This window comes from Peromyscus eremicus, chromosome 8b, assembly GCF_949786415.1.
Source record: "Peromyscus eremicus chromosome 8b, PerEre_H2_v1, whole genome shotgun sequence".
NCBI classification, from domain to species: Eukaryota; Metazoa; Chordata; class Mammalia; order Rodentia; family Cricetidae; genus Peromyscus; species Peromyscus eremicus.
This window is the reverse complement of record NC_081424.1, coordinates 9,427,204-9,453,382: the sequence shown is the minus strand read 5'-3', so window position 1 is coordinate 9,453,382 and position 26,179 is coordinate 9,427,204. Positions and strand designations below refer to the sequence as shown.

Sequence of the window (26,179 nt, the reverse complement as noted above, 5' to 3'; positions counted from 1 at the left end):
AGTTCTTTCTTGCACTCTGCATACACAAGAAAGACCAGAGAGGCTCCTTGAGAATGAGCAATCTGCAAACCAGACAGCTGCCACCAGAAGCTGACTCTGCTGGCTCCTTGGTTGTGAAATTCTAGCTCTAGAACTAGAAGACAGTGTCAAGCCTAGAGTTGGGTTGTCTTTGTTTATTTTGTTACTGGTATTGGTAGCCCAGGGAGTTATTCTAGGTTATTCTAGATTTTTGTGCTTTATGTTTTATTTAGGGTTACTGTTGCTGTGACAAAATACTGTGACCACTGTTGGACAAGTTGGACAGGAAAGGGTTTATTTTACTTAAACCTCCACATCACTGTTCATCATAAAGGAAGTCAAGACAGGAACCTGGACACAGGAGCTGATGTAGAAGCCGTGGAGGAGTGCTACTTGCTGACTTATTCCTCAAGGCTTGCTCAGCCTGCTTTCTTACAGAACCAGCACCACCAGCCCAGGGATGGCATTGCCTACAGTGATGTGAGCCTTCACACATCAATTACCAATTAAGAAAATGCCCTATAGGCTTGCCTACAGCCTGATCTTATCTAAACAGTTTCTCAATTGAGGTTCCCTCCTCTCAGATGACTCTGGCTGGCCCTCTTTAGAATTTATTTAAAGAAATGTTCACATTGACTATTGAACATGTTCAATATCTAACTGTGGGAAGTACCAACTCAAGATATGCTATTAAAAATACAAGGAGACTCGGGATAGCGTGCTTGTCTAGTATGTATGAGGCCCTAGACTCATTCACTGCCGTTGAAGACAATAGGAATGGAAGAGAAAAATTGTACACAGTGTAGAAATGCAGAGCAATTGAATTGACAGTCTGCTGTCTTAAGCCATCTGAGGAAGTACCCCCAGCATCCTACCCTTCATTCAGTGTGGGTACCACTGCTGCCCCAGCTTTTTCTCCTCTTGGGACTCGAGTCGTCTTCTGTGGTCAAGGACAATACAAGAGCAATTCAATGAGGAACCACCCAAATTATACTGAAACTCAAGACCAGGGAAAGATGAACAGGTACATTGTTATCTTTTTTAATTGATTCTTTGAGGGTTTCACATCATGAATCCTGATCCCATCCATCTCCCTGTCCTTTCATATCCACCCTTTGCACTTCCAACCTCCCCCAGAACCAAAACCAAATTCAAAAGAAAACAAAAAACGAAAAACAACTAAACTAACATAGAAGCCATAATGTGACAGAGTAAGTCACACAGTACACCCTGCTTTGAGTTTTTTGTTTTTTAAATATGGTTGGATGTCTCTCAGGCTGTTCTGGAACTCACTGTGTGGCTGAGGATGATCTTCTCCTCTGTGGGCTAGGACTATAAGTATGCCCACCAAGCCCACTCGGTGCACTGTGGGGATCAAGTGTGCACTAGAAAGCCTCATTCTTCACTTCAGAGGGCTTTTCTTCAGGGTGAGGATGAAGACAAAGGCCTTCATTCACTTGCATCCAGACAAAAAGTGTACTGATGAAATTAGGTAGTATACAGACTTGACATTCTGATAATTAACTGGCAGTGAATTTTCTTCTGTGGTCTCTGAGATCCAACTGTCAACTCAATATTTCTTTAGCTTAGATAATCTTACTAAGCAAAATATAGAATAAGATTGTTAATTTTCGTTTGTCTCTGCATGCAAATGACTTTGGGCAGATAGTAGCAAACTCAGTCATTTCATTCTCTTTAACTTATCCAAATAATTTGAGGCCCTGACCAGAAAAGGAAGCTGTCCCAGACTCTGAGAAGAGATTACTTCCTCTCTTCCATTTTATGCATTGAAGAGATATTTATTTATACTTGTATAAATCAGGATAGCTTTGGTAGAACACAATGGCATTGCTAAAACAGTGTTCATAAACAATTAAGAAATCTGTAGAGCTGAAATGAACTTGGAATTGATTGCACCCAAGCCTGTGCACCACCCCTGTTTTAGTTTCAGTCTGCCAGCTACCACTGTGTTCAAACTCCACGGCCCCTGCCGACTCTGTGCGTTGTCTGGCAGGAACATCGTCTGTTAGGACTGGCAGCCACTCACCTGGAACCTCCGGAGATCTGCTACAACACCAACCCTGGTGTGGAGTTGGGAGCAGGCAGGAGCAGCCTTGCCTCTCATGATCAGCTCTTCTGTTGCCCTGGAGTGGGCCCTTCCTCAGGAATTGCCACCGAGTACCGTGATAGCATTCTGGACTGTAGTGTTCATGCTGTACTGTGTTCTCCATAGCTTTCTGGCTGAATCTTTTGTCATCGTGCTCTATCTCCAGCTGAACTTTGAACCCTTAGACAGTGCTTTAACCTCATTTGAAAAAAGCATACCGGGGCTGGAGGAATGGCTCAGCGGTTAAGAACACTGGCTGTTCTTCCAGAGGTCCTGAGTTCAATTCCCAGGAACCACATGGTGGCTCACAACCATCTATAATGAGATCTGGTGCCCTCTTCTGGCATTCAGGAGTACATGCAGGCAGAACACTGTATACTAAATAAATAAATAAATCTTTAAAAAAAAAAGCATACCTATATGCTTCATGCTTTGGTATGCATACTTTTTCTAAAGCCTGGTCCACAGTAAGAAATGCCTGAGTGTTTTTGGTTTTTTGTTTGTTTGTTGGGGTTTTTGTTGTTTTTTTTTTTGTAATCTAGGTTAAGTCTCTCAACTGTACCTGTTCTGACTCTTTTAATTTATAAGTATAATATTTTTTATTTTTGTCATAAATTAGCTCAAAAAATAGGCATGGTTGTGAAATGTATAGATTAAGGTCAGTGTATTTTAGGTTAAAATGGTACACAATATAATCTAAATCTAATGTTGGTTGATTGGTTTCTTACAATTGTGTTGTGTTAATTTTGGACTTTCAAAATAGTTTGTGAACCATTGTTATCATCTGTTCTTAGGAAGTTTTCCAATGAGGAAACTGAGTGGCTTCTACTCAGATATTTCAGCTTGTCATATTCTTACTGTTTTTAAAACTTTCTTTGAATATACCCATTTGTAGAGAGAGGATTCATAAATATTTTTTAAAAATAATTAGCATAGGCTCAAATTACTCAATGAGTGACCTTGATTGGAAGAAAGTCCAATCAAGCATGCAAAGTGGTAAAAAAAAGTCCCTGACTTCCTTAAGAGAAACTATATGTGGACACAAGAATGAGCTAAGCAGTGAACAGAGAAGACAATAATGGTGTCAGAGAGCTAAGATGATTGAATGGACATATAGAAAAGCATGAAAGGTGATTTCAAACCTATAGAGTACTTAGGAACTTTAGAGACATGCAGTTGATTAGACACAATAATATTGACAACCACATTCCCATTTCCTGTGTGCAGAAAACTCAGGGAATAGACATTTCCTATCTGAGAGTTTGGAGTTTATCACATGAGTTCTCTCCATTTAGTTCTTTGACACCAAACCTTTTAAGCTGCTGCCCAGTGTTTCAGTTTGTTGGAATGTTTGTTGGTAGTTTCAGGTATTTTCCAAAGTTGGCAATGAGCATTACCAAAGCTTTGCATCTGTGTTTCTGCTTATCATCGTTTATCCTTGCCATCCTGAAGTGCCTTGAGAACAGAACTCTTACAGGGTGTGGCTTAAAGAGCTCACAAGTACATAATGAGTACTCACAGAACAGGGTAGAACTGTGTGAACATTTGGCCATTCTTCGAAGGTACGTTTTACACCATCTGTTCAAAGTGTGTGCTCTTGGGCCAACAACATAGCTTAGAGGATAAAGGCACTTGCTGCCAAGCCTGATCCCAGGGACCCAAGTGATAGTGGAGAACCAACTCCTGAAAGTTGTCCTCTGACACTAAACACACACTGTGTGTAAGTGTTACAGCTCTGAGGGGGAAAAGTATCCTGGCAGTCGGGACCAAAGTCACACTGTGCAACAAACCCCACACGAAATTTATTGGGGAAAACACAGCAGAGTGGCTGCCGCTGCTTGGGCAAGAAGCATCAACAAACTGAGCAGGAGGCAGGCTTTATATAAGGTTTCTTAGAGTCTGCAGAGCTTCCCAGTGTGGCTTGGGATTGGTGGTATTTTGTGAACTGATCTTGGACTCTTTATAGTGTGGAGCTTGACCACCTGCATTTGGAGGGCTTGGGTCTGGCTGCTATGGCCTTTAGAGTGTTCTGTGGGTGGAGCCTGACAGTTGGAGGTCCTTAGGGGTGGGGCCTGGCCACTCAAAGGCTTACAAAGGGCTCACACTGTGGCATTAGCATCGACACACACATAGACACACACACACACACACACACACACACACACACACATATCAACAAATAAATATAATTTTAAAAAATGTGTGTTTTAGGGGCTGGAGAGATGGTTCAGTAAGTAAACACACTTCTGCAATCATGAAGACTAGAATTTAGATCCCAGCTAAGATGCTGAGTGTCCTGTGCATACCTTTAACCCAGCTCTGAGGTGGGCAGAGTCAAGAGGATCACTGGGATTCGCTGGCTTCTAGCCTAGTCTAAAAAACTTGAGCCCCAGATTCAGGGAGAGACTCTGCCTCATAAGAGTAGGCAGAGCATGATAGAGGAGGATACCCAATGACCTCATCATCGTGGGTACACACAGGTGTGTGCACAGACAGGTATGTACACATGAAAACATGTAGATACACAGACATATACAAATTAATTCAAAAGATAAATATGTGCATAATTTAATGATCAATATTACCTACTTGCCCCAGAAGTGGAGATGAGCTGTAGAGCCCCAGGCCAAAAGTAGAACTCATGGTCAGACACAAGAATGAAGACATGTGACTGAGGAAGAAGGTAGGTTTGAAAAACTTAGCATATTGTGCAAGCTTATATTTTCTAAGCAGTTTTCAAAATTCATTTTTGATCATCTTTGACTATCTTAATACTGTGTGATCAAAGATTGCTTGTCAAGTACTACTTATCATTCTGTATCTGGACTGTCATTAAATTCTAATTTCTGGAATATAGACATTGCAACAAAAGAATTCGAATATTCTGTGTTACCTGATTTGATTTTGTCATTATCCAGAGTGTTTTTGGAAATTTCCAACCAGAAAACTTGTACTTGTTTTCTTGGCTTCTTAGGACAGCATGAAATATAAAAAAGATTAGAAAAGAAGATTTATACTTGTAGCTACCTGTGTGGCCGTGGTCAGACACATGGTCTCTGGGTAACCATTAGGCTTGTATTTAGTATTTGAATCTCTAAAAGCTATAAGATAAGGCTGTAGGGTTGCATGATCAGGATCCAAGGGTCCCGTTATTTCTGTAGTTCTGAAAACAGTCTTGTATTTGACTCTAGCTTGAGTTCTAAGTCCAGTGGTCAGTCCCTTCCCAGTCCCCTGCAGTGTCTTGAATAGTGTAATCTTTGCTGCAGAGATAGCTCAGTGGTTAAGAAAACTGGCTGCTCTTCCAGAGGTCCTGAGTTCAATTCCCAGCAACCACATGGTGGTGGCTCACAACCATCTGTAATGAGATCTGATGCCCTCTTCTGGCCTGCAGGCATACATGCAGGCAGATCACTGTATACATAATAAATAAATAAATCTTTAAAAAAAAGAAGATGAATATTGCAATCTACTCTATCCCAGTATCTAGAGCAGCACATCACATGTGCTTCTCGGCTGAGAGAGCTTCACTACTCACCACATTTGTCCAGGGCAAGGATGGGAAGGCATTTGGACCGGTAAGCAGTGATGTAACTAGAAATAGATTTTTCTGCTACTGAGCAGGTTGATAATGTCCCAGAAGCCCTTGTGGCTTATGCAGTGAATGATCAGGGGAGGGAACTAAGGAGGCTCTGAAAGAACAAGAAAAGATCGCCTGTTACCAAGAGGAACATCCAGAAATTCCAAGGACATGTGGTCTGTGCCAAGCTCAGGATTGCCCCCACGTTAGGAATGACTTCAGTGATAGAGTCAGAAGGAAAGTTTTCTCTAAATATTTAAATAGAAAGGTGGATTGGTTTTAAAGTAGTAATAGTTAATATTTTGTAACATTTATTATGTAAGATTATCATTCTTTAAGAAATACCCAGTCATATAAATACCACACCAGTATAACAGATGTTCTGTTACTACCATTTAGAAAACACTTTTTTTTTTTTTTTTTTTTTTTTTTTTGGTTTTTCGACACAAGGTTTCTCTGTGTAGCTTTGCGCCTTTCCTGGAACTCACTTGGTAGCCCAGGCTGGCCTCGAACTCACAGAGATCCGCCTGGCTCTGCCTCCCGAGTGCTGGGATTAAAGGCGTGCGCCACCACCGCCCGGCCCACTTTTTTTTTTTATTTATTTAAGTGTACGGGAATTCTACTTGCATGTATTTATGTGGCCGTGTGCATGCCTGGAGCCCGTGGAGGTCAAAAGAAGGCATCCGCTCGCTCCCCAGGAACTGGCGTTCCATATGGTTCTGAGTCACTGTCTTAGTTTCTTTTCTATTCCTGTGATGAAGCACCATGAACAAGGCAATTTATAAAAGGAAGCATTTGATTGGGGTTTGTGTACAGCTTCAGAGGGTTAGTCCATGAGCATCATGGCAGAGAGAAAGGCGGCAGTCAGATAAGCATGGCACTGGAGCAGTATCTGCAAGCTCGTGTCTGGTCCCCAGGCTGCATGCCGAGGGGAGGGCGTGGTGGGGGTGCTGATGGGGAGTATTGAGACCTCAAAGCCCATCCACATTGACACACCTCCTCCAACAAGGCCATACCGCCTGACCCTTCCCAAACAGTTCCACTAACTGGGACTAAATGTTCAAACATATAAGCTTATGGGGGCCATTTTCATTCAAACCCAGACACCATGTGGATGCTGGGGACTGAACCCAGATCCTCTGCAAGAACAACAAGTGCCCTTCACCGCTGAGCACTCTCTCCAGCCCCATGGTACCACCATTTTACAGATGAAAAGATGTCCTAGAGAGAGGCCAAGCATGTTTCTATAGGTAGTAAGCTACATAAGCTACAGAGCTTGAGTTTAGATGCAGGAAGTTTGACTATAATCTGCACCCTTAAGCTCTATGCTTGAGAGGATTTAAAGAAAACTTTAAAAGTTTAGGAGCAGAAAAATGTGGATAACTAAAGTGTACTTTTTGTTGTTATTGGTTTTACTTTTGTTTGGGGGGAGATTTGTTTGTTTGTTTGATTTTGTTGAGATGCTGGTGATCGAACCCAGACATAGTAGGCAGAACTGCCACTGATCTATCTGGCCTCAACCCTAGTCTTTTTTTTTCCCTTTGAAACAGAATCTAAACTGTGTAGCCCAGGCTAGTCTTGAACTCACAACCCCCCTGCCTTAGCCTTTAAACTTCTAGGATTCATGCCCCACTCACAATCTCCCACCCTTACTCCTGGTATTGCTTTGAGGTCCAGGCTGCCCTGGAATTCGAGATAATTCTACTTCAGTCTCCGAGTGCTGGGATTGTACTCAAGGTTTTCAGTTCTACTCCAGACTTTTAAAAGCTCTGGGACAATTCTCATTTTCAGATACCTGGAGAATCTGAGCACCCTTGAGTGGGCCACATGCTTGTTTCAAGTCACTCATTCAACATAGTTATATAAGAAAAAATGATAGATGTCAGGAAAATTGCAATTCACATTAGCAAAAGGTATTTTATTAAAAAAAATCTAACCCCATTACTTAGTGGTCATAAAACTCTCAGCAAATCAGTTAACATATTTGGGCTTCCGTTTTCTCATAAATAAAACAAGGTTGAGAGCTGGAGATCCAACTCAAATGTAACTATTGCCTAGCATGACGTGAGGTGCTCTACACCAGTTCTTATTTTTCTAATGAGGCAACCCTTAATACAGCTCCTCGTGTCGTGGTGACCCCCAACCATAAAATTATTGTGTTGCTACTTCATAACGGTCATTTTGCTACCGTTATGAATTGTAATGTAAATATCTGATATGCAGGATATCTGATATATAACCACCAAAGGGTTCCAACCCGCAAGTTGAGAGCAAATACTCTAGAGTTAACCCCTAGCACTGGGGGAGAGAAACAAACAAGATTAATTAGCTAAACTTGATTAAAAGTTAAATGAGATGCTATACTAAGATCAAAGGGCTGGAGAGGAGGCTGAGTGGGTAAGAGCGCTGGATGTGCAGGCCTGAGGACCTGGTTTGGATCCAGCACCCACATAAAAATGCTTGCTAATCTAGAACCCCGATGCTGGAGGACAATACTGGAGAAAGTGGTTCCCGACCTTCCTAAATACTCTGCCCCTTTAATACAGCTCCTTATGTTGTGGTGACCCCTAACCATAAAGTTATTTCATTGCTACTTCATAACTGTAATTTTGCTATAACAGTAGCAAAGTGAATCATAATGTAAATATTTAATATGTAGAATATGAGATGTGACCCTTGTTAAAAAGAGGTTATGACCCACAGGTTGAGAACCACTGGATTAGGGGTTCTCTAGGTCTTCCTGACTGCCATTTCAGTTTCAGGTTAAGTGGAAGACTGTGTCTCAGGAATACTGTGAAATGTGATAGATCAGAACACTGGACAGCGCACAAATGGATACATACACAAATGTATGCATATACTACACACACACCACACTCACACACCAAAAAACAGACAAATAAGTCCTAATGTCTGTGACATCGAGGGTTGTGGACATGTGTTCAGCCCTATACTGAGTACCTGCCTGTGGCATCTGTTGGCATGGCTGGTTTAAACATGCTGGGACACTGCTGTGTCTCTAGGTATCTGGGTGAGTTGAGAATCAGTAATCTAAAGCATGTAACTGAACTGCCTGTGTCCTGACATTCTTTTTCAAAGGAAACAGATCTTCGCCCCTTTATTCCCACTTTACCTGCATGTCTCCTAGCCCTGGACATATTCTGTAGTCTAAGTGAAGCTTGCCAGAATTCTCTCTTCTGTCCATCAGACCTTCCTGTTACATAGTTACAGTGGTCTCTGTAGAATGGTATTTCTCCCCTGTGTTGCTCATAAAGCCCTTGTGTCTCCTAGTCCCCACTTGCTTTCAAGAGGAGAGAAAACATCCACCTCTCCTAAAGCATCGGACTCCAGAGTTGTGGCACTGGCCACTGGGCCCACTGCTAAATGCCAGTCACGACTCAGATCCTTTTTATTGTGACCAGTCTCCATACACACAGGTAAAAGTCTGCTTGTGTTCTTCGATTGTTTTCACGCATTTTTCCCACCAACCCTTCAGAGACTAACGTGTGTGCCAACTCCAATTTATCCAGTATTTTTAGCTTTCTCATATTCCAATTTAGCTTGGGTTCTTTGCTGGTATATTATCTAGGTTGCCACTGGACTGTCATTTGTCCCAGTCTTTATTGTGCCTGAAGCAGTTTCATGTCTAAATGATGAGCCCTGGAAGAGAGGAGTTTGTAATGAAAATGGAGAGAGCAGCAGCGTGCTCTTTGTAATCATTTCTTTAATCCTCTACCTGCCATGCCGGGAGAAAATGGTAATTATCAGAGCGGAGAACTGAACTCCCTGCCTCTGGAGAAAGAATGAGCTCCCCGGGAGGGGAAGTGACAGGCTGACTGTCTTGTGGGCGGAGCACAGTTATTTGGGAAAACTTTGACAGGAGACCTGATGTATTTGTATAACCTTTTCACGTAGAGCCACAATGCAGTGAGAGCAGAGGTCTGGGGTTCTTCATTAAAAGCTTATTACATGAAGAAATAGCACAGTGGTTTTGCTTGGGTAGATGGGGTCAGAGAGGCGGGTGTGATCTCCTCAGGATATTAATGTCTGCCTTCAGCCGGGGGAAATGAGCCGTCACTTGAGTTGGAGGCAGCTTTATGTGCTCATCACTAGGGATTCCCATATGTCCAGGGAATGGCAACAGTGAAAAATGGCCGAGCTCAGTGGTGGAGTGCAGAGGGCCCTCATTGGAATTCATGTCAGGAGCTCAGCTCAGCCTGCCCAGAGCAAGTCTGTTTAGTGTTGATCAGCCGTCCATCTGATAACCTGCATTGAGACGGGCATTCCCTCCGCGGGCTGCCTGACGGTGACAGCCGGAGTGCCCAGATGCCTGCTAGTCTTTTTTGGTAGTCTCAAGTATTTTAACCCTTTTGTGAAACCCAAACCCAAAAGGACTCTGACACATAAGGAGGAGGACTCTCCTAGCCAGACTTGCTCTGTTTTTCTGCCATAAAAGAGCCCAGCTTAACCATTTCCAGAAAGTAGATGCTGCTAGCCAGCTTCCTCTTCCCGGTGTGAACATCTGGTTGGCCTGTGGGGTAATTACATGTAGATGGTGTTGTGTTTGCCTTTGAGTTCCCAGGTAGTAGGTTTAAGAATATATTCTCAAAGGTGGTAAGTGCCTGGATTATTTGTACTTTATTAAAGCAGGCTCACAGGTGTGCTCAAGAACCACTAAGCAGGGCTCCGTCTGCTATGTTTGGGCTTTGAAAGTATAATACAGACTTCTTGGGGAGGGGAGTCGTTAGTTTTGAATGATAAATGTGTTGCCTCCTCGCTGAGTCCCATCATCCCTTTGTTCTTTCAAGTGTGGCCACATAAGACAGCTCACCTCTTTGTATATATGGTGAGTATGGCGGGAATTAATTACAAAGCACATCTGTATAGAGGTGTTTTCTTGTTGTTTGGAAGTTAGTCAAGATGGAAAAAGAGAAAGCACTAGTGTTTGTGTTAAGTTGTAATTTTTTAAAAAATTCTGTTTCAACTGTGAGTAGTGGTAGCACATAAATTCTTTAAATGAAAACATGTGTGTTTTGGAGGGCTCCACTGGGGCTCCTGGAGGTCCTTTGGGTTTAGACTGTGTGTTTCCATTTGTGGTGGGGTTCTAACATGGACTCAGTGGCAGTCTCTGTCGACTCCCACTTGTAGTATGGGTGAACTTTCTGAAGAGACTCAGAGCCCTTGGGGCCTGCAGTGATCGCTTCAAGTGTAGGGGCACAGCTGGACAGGATGCCTGCTCCTGCTCTCCAGCCGTGGGACCTGTTATTTGATCACTACAGGGGGAGGGGTCACCTTCACCAGAGCCTATTGTGCTATGTGTAGTCTTCTTCCCTCAACAAAGAAACGTCTCTCTTCAACAGACGAGACCATTACAGAAAATCACAACCAATCAAAATGCAGAGTCCTGACAGATGTCTTTCTAAAGACATCTTTCTAAAGACAGGATGTTACTGAGTTGCCCAGGCTGGCATTGGACTCACTGTGTAGCCCTTTTCAACTTCAAACTTAGAATCCTCCTGTCTTAGCCTCCCAAGTAGCTAGAATTACAGGTGTGTACCACTACACCTGGCTGGCATTTTGCTTTTAATGGTTAGGATTTTGAGTTTTAGTGCATTTATTTTAAAGACGTAATTCTTATTTTCAAATTCAGAAATAAGATATGGTTAATTTTAAATATTGTGACCATGGAGAAACTCAAAGAACCATCAAAATTATGCCATTAGCATTCATAAATTACAAAGTACGAAAACCCTAGTATTTCTCCAATGATTACAATTTAAATTGAATTAATCTCTTAGGATTTTCGAGTCCAGTTTATTTATAGAAACAGATAATGTTTGTTTGTTTGGTTGGTTGGTTGATTTTTTGAGACAGAATTTCTCCATGTAACAGCTCTAGCTATCGTAGAACTCACTCTGTAGACTAGGTTGGCTTCAAACTCACAGAGATCTGCCTGGGCACTGGGAACAGATCATGTCTGACACCTAATTAAAAGTGTTTAGAGGCAAGTGGGGTATGGTGACACAGGCCTTTAATCCCAGCACTTGGGAGGCAGAGGCAGGCAGATCTCTTAAATTCAAGGATAACCAAGGCTATAAAGAGTGAGAGAGACAGACCCTTCTTCAGAACTGAAAGTATAAGACTATTCTGAGCTAGTTTATGAGGATCCCTTTTTACCTGGCAGAGACTTGTGAAAGCATATTCTTTTTTTTATCATAGCTGGTTTTGTTTATTTATTTTGGCAGGTTTTTTGTTTGTTTGTTTTTGTTTTGTTGGGGGGGGCACTATCATGACAGGGCACTCATGGAGAGGTCAGAGGGCAACTTTCAGGAGTCAGTTCTCTCCTTCCACCGTGTTGATCCCAGGACTGAATTCAGGTTTTCAGGCTTGACGTCTTTATGGATGAGCCATGTCACCAACCCTTTGATGGCTGCTTCTTAACTCTTTATTTTTTGAGGGAATTGAACCCAAAGCCCCATTTATGTTTAGTGACTGTTCTAAGTGTGATATTTTTAAAGTATGTTTTAGGAATTCTTTTGTTTTGTCTGCTTTCCCTTATCCAGAGATGATAGGGAAAGAAACAGAACATAAAACAAGCAAAACAGCCCGTGTGCCCAATGGTAGTGCATGCTATCAGTGTAAAATGTAGAAAACAGGGTAAGGTGATGCTGTTCGGCAAGGGAGTGGGGTCGTGGCTGCCATCATCTCTGGTTGGGGAGGCCTTGCAGAGAGGACACTCCGACCTGGAGGGGTGAAGCACTAAGTCTTGTAAATATGTAATGAAATACAGTACAGATAGAGCAAAAGGAAAAGGCCCTGAAGCAAGGATGGGCTTGGCATGTTTAAGAACCAATAAGGAAGCTTAGCTTGCAGGAGAGAAAGCACACGTGCCTGTGGAGGTGTGCACGTGCCTGCAGAGGTGTGCTCATGCTCATGCTTACATGATTGGAGGGAAAGAACTTAGAAATAAAAGAAAGAGACACTGTGGTGGATTATACTAGTCCTTGGAGTCCACCATGGGGACCTTGGCCTTTTACAGTGAGTGTGGGATAGAGAGCTGTATCAGGTCTCTTCATCTTCATGCTACTTCCCTTGTCTTACCGTTTACCAGTCACTTGAATCTCACATCTGAAAAATACCTTTCATTCATCTTCCATGTTCAGTCACACAGCAATATAGCAGTTTCCATATACATACATTGTGGGGCGTTTACCCACCAACCCCACAGCTCCCCAGAGTTTTCTTGAGTGTGAGCAGCAGGAAATATTAGATAGAAGGATTTATATTGTGGAGATAAACAGATAGAAAATAAAGGATAGCCTCGAGTAAAGGAAAGCCTCGAGAGGGCCTGGAACCTTTTCCAACGGGCCCTGACTGTCTCTGCCTCAGGGTATTTATAGAGACACCAAGGGGTGGAGCAAAAGACCTCCTCCCCCAGCACAGCCAAGTGCAGACCATCTCAGACACCTACACTCAAGCCCGAGGTCCTAATCATCCTCTATGTGGACCTGCTGGGTAAAGCCACGAGGAACCCGAGAACGGGCTCCCACAATACATATTTATTACTTACTGAGTTTTAATTGCCTGACAGCAGCCATAGTCCAAAAATATTAAATGGAAATTTTTAGATATAAAAATAATTCATCAGTTTTGGCTGCCATTCTGAATATAAAGGTGAAATACTGCAGTCTCGCTTCCTCGTGCCCAGGATATTTCCCATTGTCCAGCGTTTCCACTCTGTATATCGTCACTCAGTAGCTGTCTAATTTATCAGATCAACTGTCATAGTGTTGGAATCACAGTGCATGTACTCGAGTAACCATTGTTTAACTTACTAACTGTGTAGGAGCAGCTGTTGCAGCCACTCATAGATGTATTTAAGTGAGTTGGTCATTTCCTCCTATCTCCTCACTTCATTTCACTCTCCCCTTCCTCTCACTAAAGCTTTGCCTCCTAACACATTCACCCTCTACTTCTATGTCCTTGTCGTCTTCTTCGTTTTCTTATTTATTTGTTGGGATCCACTGAGTTTAATAAAGGTTGCTTGCATGATTCTGTGTGGGTTAGGGAGTTATTTCCTGGAGCATGGATATAACTTATTGTATCAATGACCACACCACTGGAGAAAATGACACCTTTCCCAGCAGCCATTAGCTGCTATGAGCCTCTCAGGAAGGGGTGAAGTGTCACGAACTCCTCCCCATCCTCCCCAGTCATTTACAGGTCTTTTGCAGGAAACCACAGCTGCAGTTGGGCCCTCCTGTCTTTTCTGCCCCTCTTCCATGATGTCCTCTGAGTCTGACAGGTGGTGGTGACATGGTAGATGTCCCATTTAGGGCTGAGCATACAGTAATCATTTACTCACAGTACTTTGATAAGCTATGAGTCTGCATTAACTGCCACTCACAGCAAACAGAAGCAAGCTTCTCTGATGAAGGCTGAGAGCACCGCTAGTCTGTGGATATAGACAAATATTCCTAAAACAATTTGACATGTCCACTGACAAGGTTTACGGTAGTGAGCATGCATTCCCTGCTGTGAAGGAACAGTCCTGGAAAACAGAAAGTGGTTGGTTACCCCCATAATAGTCATGCTACACACATCTCATAATTTTATTATAACACTGTTATAATTATTCTGTTCTATTATTTAGTCCTGTCAGTATATTATCATGCCTGTAGAGTTTATCATGAGTGTGGTGTTGGTGATGTTTATAGGGTTTTTGTTCTTCATAGGTTCAGGAATCTCCGTATGGTATTACAGTGTATCTTTCTGCCCTGAGGGGTGCTACTGTACTGCAGCTTTTCCAGTCAGATCATCTTATATCACTTGTTACCTATTTTTGTTGTGGCTTTTGAGGCTACATTCTAATCATGTCATTAGTAAATTACTGGAGAGGTAGAAAGAACTTTTAAAAATCAACAATAATGCCCTACCCACCCAACTGTCCATGCCTACTCAGCTATTCTTTTTTAACTTTGAAAATATGTATGTATATCTTTGAACTTTCTTTTTACTTATTCTTTGTGTATTTCACATCATGCCTCCCAATCCCATCCATATCCCCCAGCCCCCAGAATAAAACAAAACAAAATTTATGAGAAAAAAGGGAAACTAAAGGAGAAGGGGAACATCTTGTCATGGGAGCTGCAGTGTGACACAGTAAATGGAGCAGTAAACCCCTCTGTCTGTACATGTTACAGGCAGGTGTTCATCGCAGAGTCATTGGCTGGTCAAGGCCCCTGGTCTCTGCTGTGCCATCGACAGTGGGCCGTCACAGGGACTCTGCCTGGACATCCTGGGAGCACACACACACACACGCACACGCACGCACACGCACACACACACACACTGCACGCACACACACACACACACACACACACACACACACACACACACACGAGCAGATCATAGATGGGGTGGATATTGGGGTAGGCCAACACATAACCCTGGTTCTGGGCCTAGGTAGTTGCAAGGTTGGTCAGCCCACCAGCTCTCTCCTGTCTTAACCACCAGGGTGAGCTCTCCAGCATTGCCCTGACTAGTTCACCCCTTGCAGAGATGAGCAAGTGGCGGGGCCAATTCTTGGGCCTTCCTGTCCTCAGGGTCGGTTCTCCCACACCTGGACCTTCAGGGCCAGCCCTACTGGTCGCCCAGGCGAGGTGCAGGGTAGATGAGGGGCAGGTGAGTAACTGCCTGCCTTCGGGGATGGCTCTCCAAGTATAATAAGGTATAGGAGACATAGGTGAGGTGAGGAGAACATCAAAGGCCCGGATTCAATTTCTCCTTAAAAATGCTGACTGCCAGATCATATCCCCCCGGATTATGAAGTGTCATGTTCCCACCCCCACTGAAACTGTGTGTTCTTCGTCTTTACTCTGCACAGCTCATGAACTAAGGCATTGTTTCAGTAGTACACTCCCTTTCCCAACTGTTGGCACAGCGAAACATCCTTTTATATGATTTTCTGGCAATTTGTGGTTTTTGGAATGACTTCATCATGTCCTTTCTCATTTTGCTATTATGATGTTTATCTTTTCCATATTAATATGCCCAGTTTGGACAAATTCCATAAATACTTTGAACATAAATCTTTTCTCTGTTACATGTTTTCGAGATATTTTCCCTCAAGTCTGTATTTATTAGTCTTAGTTTACATTTTGTTGTTATTTCCTTGTACATTTTTAACTACTGACATTTATCTGTTATCTTCTTCTTGGCTTCCCAGCATTCGGTCACATTTACAAGACTTTCTCCATGAATGTTTTCTAACGTGGTTATCATCTGGGTTGGTATGTTTGTGAGTCCCTCATGACTGCACTGATGACTCAGGGTGTGTGTGCCCAGCTAGCTGGGATGCCTGTGCAGATCAGACTGTCCAGGAACTCAAGAGATCCCCTTACCTCTGATTCCTGAGTGCTGAGGTTAAGGCATGTGCCACCACACCCAGCAGAATTGTAAAGCTCACGTGTATGTGTGTGGGGATTTGTGCATTTGAGTGCGCGTGCCCATGGCCCAGGCCAGAAGAGAGTGTCAGATCCCTTGGAGCTGGAGTTAATGAGTGAATGGAACTTGGGTTCTCTGTGAGAGCAGTATGGCCCTAACCACTGAGCCTCAGCTACAGCCTGTTGATGGGTTTTACTGCGTTCCTCTACTTTGCTCCATTTCCATCAACAGGCATGCACCAAGATAGACCTAGTAAATTTATGAATGTACTAGATGTGATCAAATGAAAATGTGGGAAACATTGGTTTATATGTCACTTAGTAAAAGGACATTCATGGATATTTTCCAATGAATATATACTTTTTCCCTAGATATATAGTATCACATTTCACATTTAGATAATTAATCCATCTTAATACGTATTTATTCAGGTTGTGACTAGGGATCTTTTACCCCTTTAAGTGGCAGCCAGTAGGCTCAACATCATTTGTTTAAAAAAATACACATATCTTTTCTGTAAGGATTGGAAATGTTATCTCTGTCACAATGATTTTTCAAATGTATTTGGTTCTTTTTCTGGATTCCACCAAAAATATATACTTGTCAGTTGTGCTGTTATTATATATATTAAAGCTACAGAGGTTGAAAGTATTGTGCAGTGATTGCCTAGCATATGCAAGATCCTGGATTCAGGTCATAGTACTGGAAAACCACACACACACACACACACACACACACACACACACACACACATACACCCCAAGACCTGCAGTCATAGCTTCATAACAAGTATTAAAACCTAAATCTAATCTTATTTTTCTAAAATCTTCTTTTTAATTTATTCTTCCTACATGATAATAAAAATCATTTTTCTAACAAAAAAATGTTTTAGGATTCAAATAAAATGACTTTAAATAAATGACTCTGGCCTACCATTTCACTTTCAGAAAGGCCCTAAATCTTGTACATGTTGTGTTTGGGATTTTGATGAGTTTGCTATTGATATGCAAAGAGCCTCGGCTTTAGAACCCACAGCCCTGGGCTTCCGTCCAGCTGCCATGTACCAGCTGTGTGGACTGAGCCTGTCAGCTGAGCTCCCTTCTGGACAGGAGCAGCGTTGCTTACCTCGAAGAGCCATTGTTTGAAGTAACAGTTGATTTACTAGTCAGCTGAATTAGTCTTGCAAAAATTATTTTACACAGGGTCTCATCGTATAGTAATAATTGGCTCAAAGTAAGTGCAGCCATAATCACCACTATCCATTTTTTAATAGGACATTTGAGGTCTTTTCTGATGAAATGACAGTGTGTGGCATTTACTTCCAAGTGATCTGGAGAGAGAGCAAAAGCTGTAACTGAAGCAAGAGTGGCCAAAGCTGATGATGAGTCAGTCCATCGAGGCTCTTGATGCAGTATTTTCCACTTGTATGTTCCTCAAATAAAAGTCTTATTTCTTAAATGCATCTTTAGAAGCTAAAAATGACAACATGTAAACATTTAGGTAGAAGACAACATAAATATTGACTGTACCAGTCTATATTTTTTAAAACAAAGGAATGGAAGGAAGGATGGGAGAATAGAGAAGAAAACAGGGAATTAGAAAAATAAGTTCCATTGTCTTTTAATCTCCCTATATGGTGAAGTACTTTGACTGTCCTACTGTTTTAACCCAAACCTAAGTCTAAAGCATATAGAGATTTCAAGTTTCTGTAAGAATAAACTAATTCAACTGTTCAGCAGCAACTGTGTGCCTGTGACGTAGCTAATTGGAAGTTCATTGACCCTAAGGAGTTACCACTGTGTCTCTGTAAGCCTGACTTTAGTATAGATCACTACTTCCCCTTCTGAAATCAGTGTTAGCAGTCCTGAGGCCTTTCTGAAGCTGTTGCTAAGTAACAAATTGCTCCTTTAACAAATATGTTCTAGGCAGTATATGGAAGTAGATAATTAAAATGTAGAAATGAAAAGGTATGAGGAATGACTGAACTATTTTCAAAGACCTTTAAGTACAGAAGGAATTAATTCTGGAAAAATGGGGGGAAAGCTTTATTTAAAAAGTGGCATAAAGCTGATGGTTATCATCATTATTGAGATAGAGTCTCACTGTGTAGCCTTGGCTGGCCTGAAGCTCACTAAATAAACCAACTGGCCTCAAACTCACAGATCCTCCTGCTCCTGCTGGGACCAAGGTGTGCACCACTATACCTGGCTAGAGGTGATTTTTAAACATTTAAACTGTGCAAGCCCAGTGACCTGAGTTCAGTTCCTGGAATCCAAGTGAAAAGCCAGTGTGTAGCATACATCTGTAATGGCTGTGAATTGGAAGGCCGAGAGAGAACTGGCTGGAAGCTCGGAGGCCAGCTAGCCTGGAGTAAGCAAGGCAGCCGAAACCCCAAGGAGACTATGTCTGAAAACAAGCAAACAAAGGCAAGATGGAAAGACAGAACCAACTTCCAGAAATTTGTACTCTAACATCTACACATACCATGCACAAGTGCGTGTGAACATACCCCCCCCCACACACACACCAAATCAGAAGAAACTCTTTCAACAACACATACCTGGTACTCACCCTAGAACAGTAGAACTGTATGGCACTGTCGTACACAGTGGTCTCTCTGGATATATTAAATGAGCAAGAGTGAATTCTCTGCCAGTAAATAATGTGGAGCATCTCCAAGACATAATATTAGTTGAAAAAAAATGAGAGTGCAGAAAGATAAACATAAGTGTCTTCCCGTTGGCACAATTTTTTATTGACCTTCTGTCTTAGGAATTGATTAGGCCAAATATAGCAGTAGCTTTAAGGAGTACCGTATTTATTTATCTCAAGAGATAAGTCTACTTGCTGAGAGTGTAGCTCATGGTGGAGCACTTGTTTGGAAGCCCCAGGTCCTGGGCTCAGTCACCAGCACAGGGCAGAGGTGAAGGGGTGTAAATAGAAACAGAGACATAACAGCACAAAATCAGTGGTAGCACATGAGGGCAGGTGGAGCACCCAAGCCCCCTAGAGCTCAGGCTCTCTTCTCTTCTTCTACCTCTCACAGATTGTTGCCTTCATTAGACCCCTGAGTCTCCCCTGCACCTCTAAGAAGTCCAGTCATAGTCTAGCTGGGTGAAGCCCCAAAGGTCAAAGGTGCATACCAACTGAATCAATCTATGTCCTCCTACTAAGAGTTAATAGACTTTCAGGATCCCTCCTAGACCTCTGCGTATATATCCTTGGCTAGACTTGTCATGTGATCACAGAGCTACCTCAACTGCTGAAGGGATCTTTGGGGCTTTGTTTGGTTGTTGTTTGACATGGGGGAGCTAGGTAGCCAAAGCTTACCTTGAACTCTATGTAAAGGATGAAGATCCTCCCGCCTTCACTTTCCAGGTGCCATGATTAAAGGCCTGTGCCACCATTCCCAGCTAATGAGAAGATCTTAAAGGACTACATGGCCACTTCAAACCTAAGAAAGCTTTGTTACTAGAAGGAGGTTAGGTGAGCAGGTAACTAACAATGTCTGCTGCTCTTATTTCTGAAACATAGGGTGCTAAAATCTTGGGGAAATATTAAAGGAAAATGAAATAAAATGAAATCGCTTAATATATAGTTCAAAGAATGATTGGGTATAAATCTTCTAACTTTGTTTTGAAAATTTCATGAGTCCTATATTTACATAATTTCCACTCCACACTTTCCTCCTCCAGCTCCTCCTGTGCCCCCATTTGCTATCAGTGCCATGACCGCTGCCGTTTTATTATTGTTACATAGAGACATACATACATGCATACACATGTGTATATAAATAGAACCAGCTGAGATTTGTCCTGTATAGAAGACATTCTTAGAGGAGATGTTCTGAGCTCAAGCTCTTACAATCCTTCTGCCCCTCCTCTCTGATGTCCCTGAGCCTGAGGTGTAGGGATCACATGTGGATGGACACCCCACAGCCAGTTCTTCTCCGCATTATGACCAGTTGTGGGTTTCTGGGATGGCCTCCGTCTGCTGCAGAAAGAAGCTGTGCTTGTCTGTAGACACAGAGTGGGGATTTAGAATGCACTTGGGAAGTTGCAGTAGTCGGCTCTCCAGGATCCTCTGTGTGCAGCTGGTTGGCTAAGTTTACGGGACAAGGCATGAAGTCCCTCCTGTTGGGTGGGCCTTCAGTTCAATTCGGTGGCTGTAGGTTACCCCCAAGATACAATTGTCACTGTTGTACCCCTGGGGACATCTTGATGTGCTGGTGGGCATAAATTCTTATAAAAAGCATTCCGTTTTCTTCAGGCAGCAACTGCTTCCTTACCCTGGGCACTTTTTGTAAGTGGACTGGTTTGGGTTTGTTGTTGTTGTTTTTGTTTTGTTGTTAGGGGTTCTGGGAAGGGCTGAGTCTGTGGTCTCATAACATTGGCTCACCTAGGTTCCACTCTGTACCTCATTAGCCAGGGCTGGCCTCCAAGTCACCGTGATCCTCATGAGTACCATTGTGTCCAGCTTATTTATTTATTACTCCTTTCTAATCAAGGCCAAGCAGGAAGGATAAATAACCAAGAGTATAAAAATATCTACATAAAATGGCATGGGGACTTTTTTGTAAAGTAATTTTTAGATCCAGTGCACCAAAAGCTTAACTAAATTACTGTGGGTACCTAAAATAGGACTAAAATAAGAAGAAGCAAGTTCTCTAAGATTCCTTTACACTTAAATTACTTCCCTGCTGGCTACTACATTGTACTTCTGCACAGTGTGATCCAGAGTTGTTCATCTGATAAAATCTAGGAAGTCGAGAGCACAGTGCTAGGTGGTAAGTACCAAACAGGTTTAAAGACAACTGAACAGTCCGTTCCTATTCCTACAGAAAGTAGGGACCAATAATAGCAACAGTTTTTTCTCTTTTTTACAATTGCCTACTAGTCTTAAGTCATGAAACACAACAAAAACCTGAACCTAAGAAGTTGAGCCATGGAGAGATCTGTTCTTCAGGTCTCTGGCTTCCTTTCAGTGATGAGAAGCCCCATGACTTGAGCGTGCAGGGGATTCACCCCCGAGCTGTATTGTGGCACAGGCAGAAGTAGAATTAGTCTACATATCAAATCCCAGGACAGTCAGGGTTACATAATGAGACCTTAGAGAGGGGTGTTTTTAGAGGCCATCTTGTTCTTAATGTTTTGTCTCTTTAAAAAGTTACTTTCCATGGTGCTTAGCAATAAGGTTGAAAGCTGGGTGAGTACATGGTGGGCATATGCCACGGTTACATACTTTAATATCCTTGACTTATTTCCCCCCGACACACACTTACTATTCATTAGGTAAATAAACATTTTACATTGTCATTGGTCACTATGACAAGGTGGCTCTGAACTGTACTTTTGTCCTTTCCAAACTCCAGGCTCTAGATCAAGTATTGACCCTCCCTGGGCCTGCTGTAATTAGAAAGGCGAGTAGGTAGTACAAGTGAAAGTGCTTCTTTGTAAGTGCTGGCTACAATACATGATGATTTTTCACTTAGTTATTACTACAGTTTGTTTCTGGTGATGTGGCATTTCAAGGTTCTTATTTATTTAATGAATGCTGTTTATTATTATAGATGTCTTTATTAAATGCTCAGTTACTCATTTCCATCCTTAGGGTAGTTCAGAACACCCACAGATTCTGGCTTGCTGGGCTTTACTTTCCTGAGGTAAACTGCATGAGGGACTTAACCTAAATGCTTAACCCTTCTGTGCTGTATACTTGCTCATGATTTCACTGTGCAATTTTTGTCAAATGTGACAATATGAATAAAAAATACTTTTATTAATTCTTTTGGTTTTGAAATAGGGTTTCTCTATGTCGCCCTAGCTTCATAAATACTTACTCTGTAAACCAGACTGGCCTGGAACTCACAAAGATCTGTGTGTCTCTGCCTCCCAAATGCTACAATTAAAGACATGTGTCACCATGCCTGGTTTTATTAATTTTTTGAGAATTTCATACATGCATACAATGTATTTTGATCATATTCATTCCCCACTCTCCCCCTTAATACTTCCCAGATCTCACACCCTACTCTACCCCCAATTTTGTTTTGGTTTGTTTTTTTCTTTCTTTTCAGGGAATAGTTTTATAAAAACAAAGTATTTGTGAGGTAGTAATAATTTTTTTAAGATTTAGTTTTACTTATGTATATGTCTGTGTGAGTGTATGTCATGTATGATAGGGGTGCTGTCAGGGTCCAGAAGAGGGTGTCAGAGCATTTGTGAGCTGCAGGTGTGCACAGCCCCCTGGGAGGATGAGGAGCACTCTTGATCACTGAACTATGTTTCCAGCCCCCATAATAAAATTCTTAATTCTTTTAGTCACTTTTTTAATGGATGGTTTTATAGCTTAGCACCGCTTCTTAAAACTTGTTTTCTGAGGGGACAGCAAGATAGCTGGGCAGGTAAAGAAGGATTGCATGAGACCAGGAGTTTGGGAGCCGCCTGAGAACTGTGTAGGAATAAGATCTCATGTCTTAAAGAGTGAGTCTCACTGGTGCACAGCAATTCTGAAGTCCAGCTGTCCAGAAATCCAAATCATGCTGTTAGAACTAGCTATTCTATAAGCAAGAAATACTTCTTAGCTAGGGCCCAATCCTAGTACCTAGAAGCAGCTTCCTGATTGGCCATTCTCTGTAACACTTGCTCTGCTCTCTGAGCTGCCTCCCTTTTCAGTGAGAATTGCTTCATGTGTAGAACTATGTAGTGGTCTACTGTTTGTTTTTTAATTTTATTTAAAAATGTGTTTTGTATATTTTGATCATATTCTTCCCCACACAACTTCATAGTCTCTCTCTTAAAAAAAGAAAAACAACAAAAAGGAAAATCAAAACAGACAAACTAAAAAGGGAAAATCAGTAAGACAAAACCGACCCAAACAAAGCACGTTGAGTGTGCCCTGTGTGAGCCCACTGCCCGGAGTGTGTCTGAATGAGAGGTCTTCCATCACCATCACAGCTGATCTCACATTCACTGTGTGGCTGAGGATGATCTTGAATGATCTACCTCCACCTCCCAAATTCTGGGATTGTAAGTACCATGCCCAGCTCATGCCCAGCTCATTCCCGTCATGGTCATCATTACTTGCAAGCCACAGCAAGGAGGTCAGTGGACAGCTTTTAGAGAACAGACTCTCTCCTTTCACTTTCACATGGATTCTGGGGCTCAAACTCAAGCCTTTACCTGCTGAGCCATCTTGTTGGCCCACACTTTTAATTTGTTCTTTTTCCTAATACTATTTCTTCCTTTGGGAATTTTTTTCTGGATATACTGAAAATGTGAAACAGTTTTATTTTCAGCCTGGCGAGTCTTTGCTCCCTTATTGTGTTCTAAACTGCTTGCAAATTGAACAACTTTCTTTTCTCTCTCTTGTACTGTATATGCATCCATATACACTATATTATACAGCAAAAGCTAGCCAATACTTCTAGCACTTTACCTGAAATCTCCTTACCTAGCTCTCTAAGTTTGTTAAGTATAATTTATTTTAGCTAGGAAAAGATGCCTATCTTTCCGGTTAGTGCAGCAGAGTTTTTCCAGGAACAGCTTGCTCACTGCCTTTTCAGCTTATGTTAAAAGAGAACCATTTTCAGCCCCCAACATTGTTCAGACTCAACCCACAGACTCAGTTTGGCCTTTTGTTATAGCAACGCTATTCCTGAGTATTTGCTTTCCTTACCAAATGCCTGATATTTCACAGCAAGCCGTTGTATGTTGTGGTGTCTTGGCACCACCTTTTTCTTTTCCTTTGGTGTCTGGACTGACTGAGAGGCTCTGCTGCCCAGGGTCCTGCAACTCTGAGACTTCCTGAAGCAGCCTGAGCTTGTGTGTTTGTGAACTGCCCTTAAGCTTTCCTTTCGGCGACTTGTTTATTGATGTTCTGTTGGACAAGCAAGTAGCACCGCTAAGCCCGGGGTTAATGTGGAGGGCTGAAATGGGACCTGGAAACCACATTATATTCACATTGACTCATCTAGCAAAGTTAGATTCCAGCGGAGTCCCAGCTCCACATTACTGTGCCCTTGAGAACTCATTTCATTTGTGTGCAACAGTTTCTTCCTCATAATTGAGGATTAATCATACCTATAACAGGGTTGAGGGGAGGCTTAAATTTTCAGTGCCGCTTGCTTTTGTTTTAATGTGTGTGAGGGGGTAGTTTCTGTGTCTGTGTGGTTTGTGACCAGGCCTCACACTGTAAGGCAGGCTGGGCTGGGACTCAGTGTGTGACACATGGCAGTCCTCTTTGCTCTGCCTCCCGGGTGCTGGTTCTGTGAGCACAGGCCACCGAACTCTGACCTTAGTTTCTGTTTTGTTCTGTTTGTTCCACTAATCACGTGCATTTGATTCCATCAGATTGCATTCTGCAGGATCAAAATACATGGAAGTTTTTGTTTGATTATAAAAATAATACTTTTATTCTCATACAGAGTGTACAAACTGTAGAAAAATATATAAAAGGAAACAGGTATCTCCTGACATCTCATGAGATACGGTCCTGAATTATGGACTCCTCGGGACTTTCTGCCTTATTTCCTACTGAAGGTGTGTATACATCCATTCTCAGTGTGGAAGAGTTGGTCCTTGAAGAAAGAGACCATGTTTCTGAAAATCCCCGAGCTTTATATTTAGGACTAAAAGAAATCATGTATGTAAAGTATTTAGCCCATGCCTTACTCAATTCACATTTAACTTGATGATGTAACTGACAATTCCCAGAAATCTTAAAGTTAGGTGAAGAAGAAATGTGCGTTGAGAGCAAGGTATCTCAATGAATCGGGAGGGTAGCACTTCTGGCCATCATTTCTCTGAGACCAGTGGCTGGTAAGGTAGAGTAAGGAGGATTACTAGTCCAGACTAGTCAATAGAGAAACTTCTAAAAGCTTTGTTAGAAAGGGACATCGCTCCTCCACCCCCACCCCGCACCGCCAATACCATGTGTGCATGGTTTTATTTTTGAGAACTGAATCCTGGCATTGGTTATAAAGTTATACAGTCTTGACATTTATACAAACCTTTTCTTTATGTTTTAGTCAAAGAAGTTTGGCAGAGATCACAGAACTTATACACACTGCTCTCCTCGTGCATCGTGGGATAGTAAATTTAAGTGAATTACAGTCTTCCGATGGACCACTGAAAGACATGAAGTTTGGAAACAAAATAGCTATCCTGAGTGGAGACTTTCTTCTAGCAAATGCCTGTAATGGACTAGCTCTTCTCCAGAATACCAAGGTAAAAACAGACAGGGTTCAACTGTGCCTGCATGGCCTCCTTCGGGTGTCTCACGCTTGGTTAGTGAAGGCCACAGAGGTCTGTGTGTCCTGCTGCTCCGCTCCCCTGTGTGGATGCTCAGTGAACTATGGAAGGTGGTGATGGCAGTGTCACCACGAAGGAAAAGAGATTAATGCTAGGAAACACTGCTGAAGAGCAGGTATGGTGGCACAAGACTGTAATCTCTGTACTCTGAGGCAGAGGCAGGGGGATCATGAGTTCAAGGCCAGCCTGTGCCTCAGAGCAAGACTTTGTCTCAAAGAAGGAAAAAAAAGCACTTAGGAGGATGAGGCAGGAGGATTATCGTAAGTTCAGGGCCATTCTGGGCTATAGAGTGATCTCCAAAATAAAAGAGCAAGGCTGGGAATATAGATCAGTGTAGAATGTTTGCCTAGCATATACAAGAATGGCAGGAAGAGACAGAGGAGGGAGGGAGGGAGGATTAAAATGCTTAAAACCCTTGGAACTCTGAAAATATTATGAACTACATAATCTGGAATGGGAAAAATTGATGTTCAGTTCTGTCAGTTGCAACATTGTAGATCTATTTGTAATAGTAAAAGGTAAGCAGATTAAATGTCAAATAATGGAAGAGTTAAGTGATGTATCCAAATGCATGTTATATAGACATTAAAACTTTATGAAAAATGTTTAATGGCAAAGGAAAGTGACCACATCGTAAAATGTGCTTGAAAAATAGGATTAAAAGACTTACACATAGGCAGGTTCTTACCGTGTTACAAAAAAAAAGTCCCCATCTATAAA

The 26,179-nt window shown here is 42.2% G+C and overlaps 1 protein-coding gene across 1 annotated transcript in view; it reads left to right on the top strand.

Annotated features, from left to right (window-relative positions):
* Pdss2 (decaprenyl diphosphate synthase subunit 2) overlaps positions 1-26,179 on the top strand; it is a 237,460-nt gene that overhangs the window by 98,203 nt on the left and 113,078 nt on the right. The window contains exon 3 of the mRNA XM_059272457.1: positions 25,177-25,375. Within this exon, the coding sequence (XP_059128440.1) occupies positions 25,177-25,375 (199 nt within the window). The remainder of the gene's footprint in view (positions 1-25,176; positions 25,376-26,179) is intronic.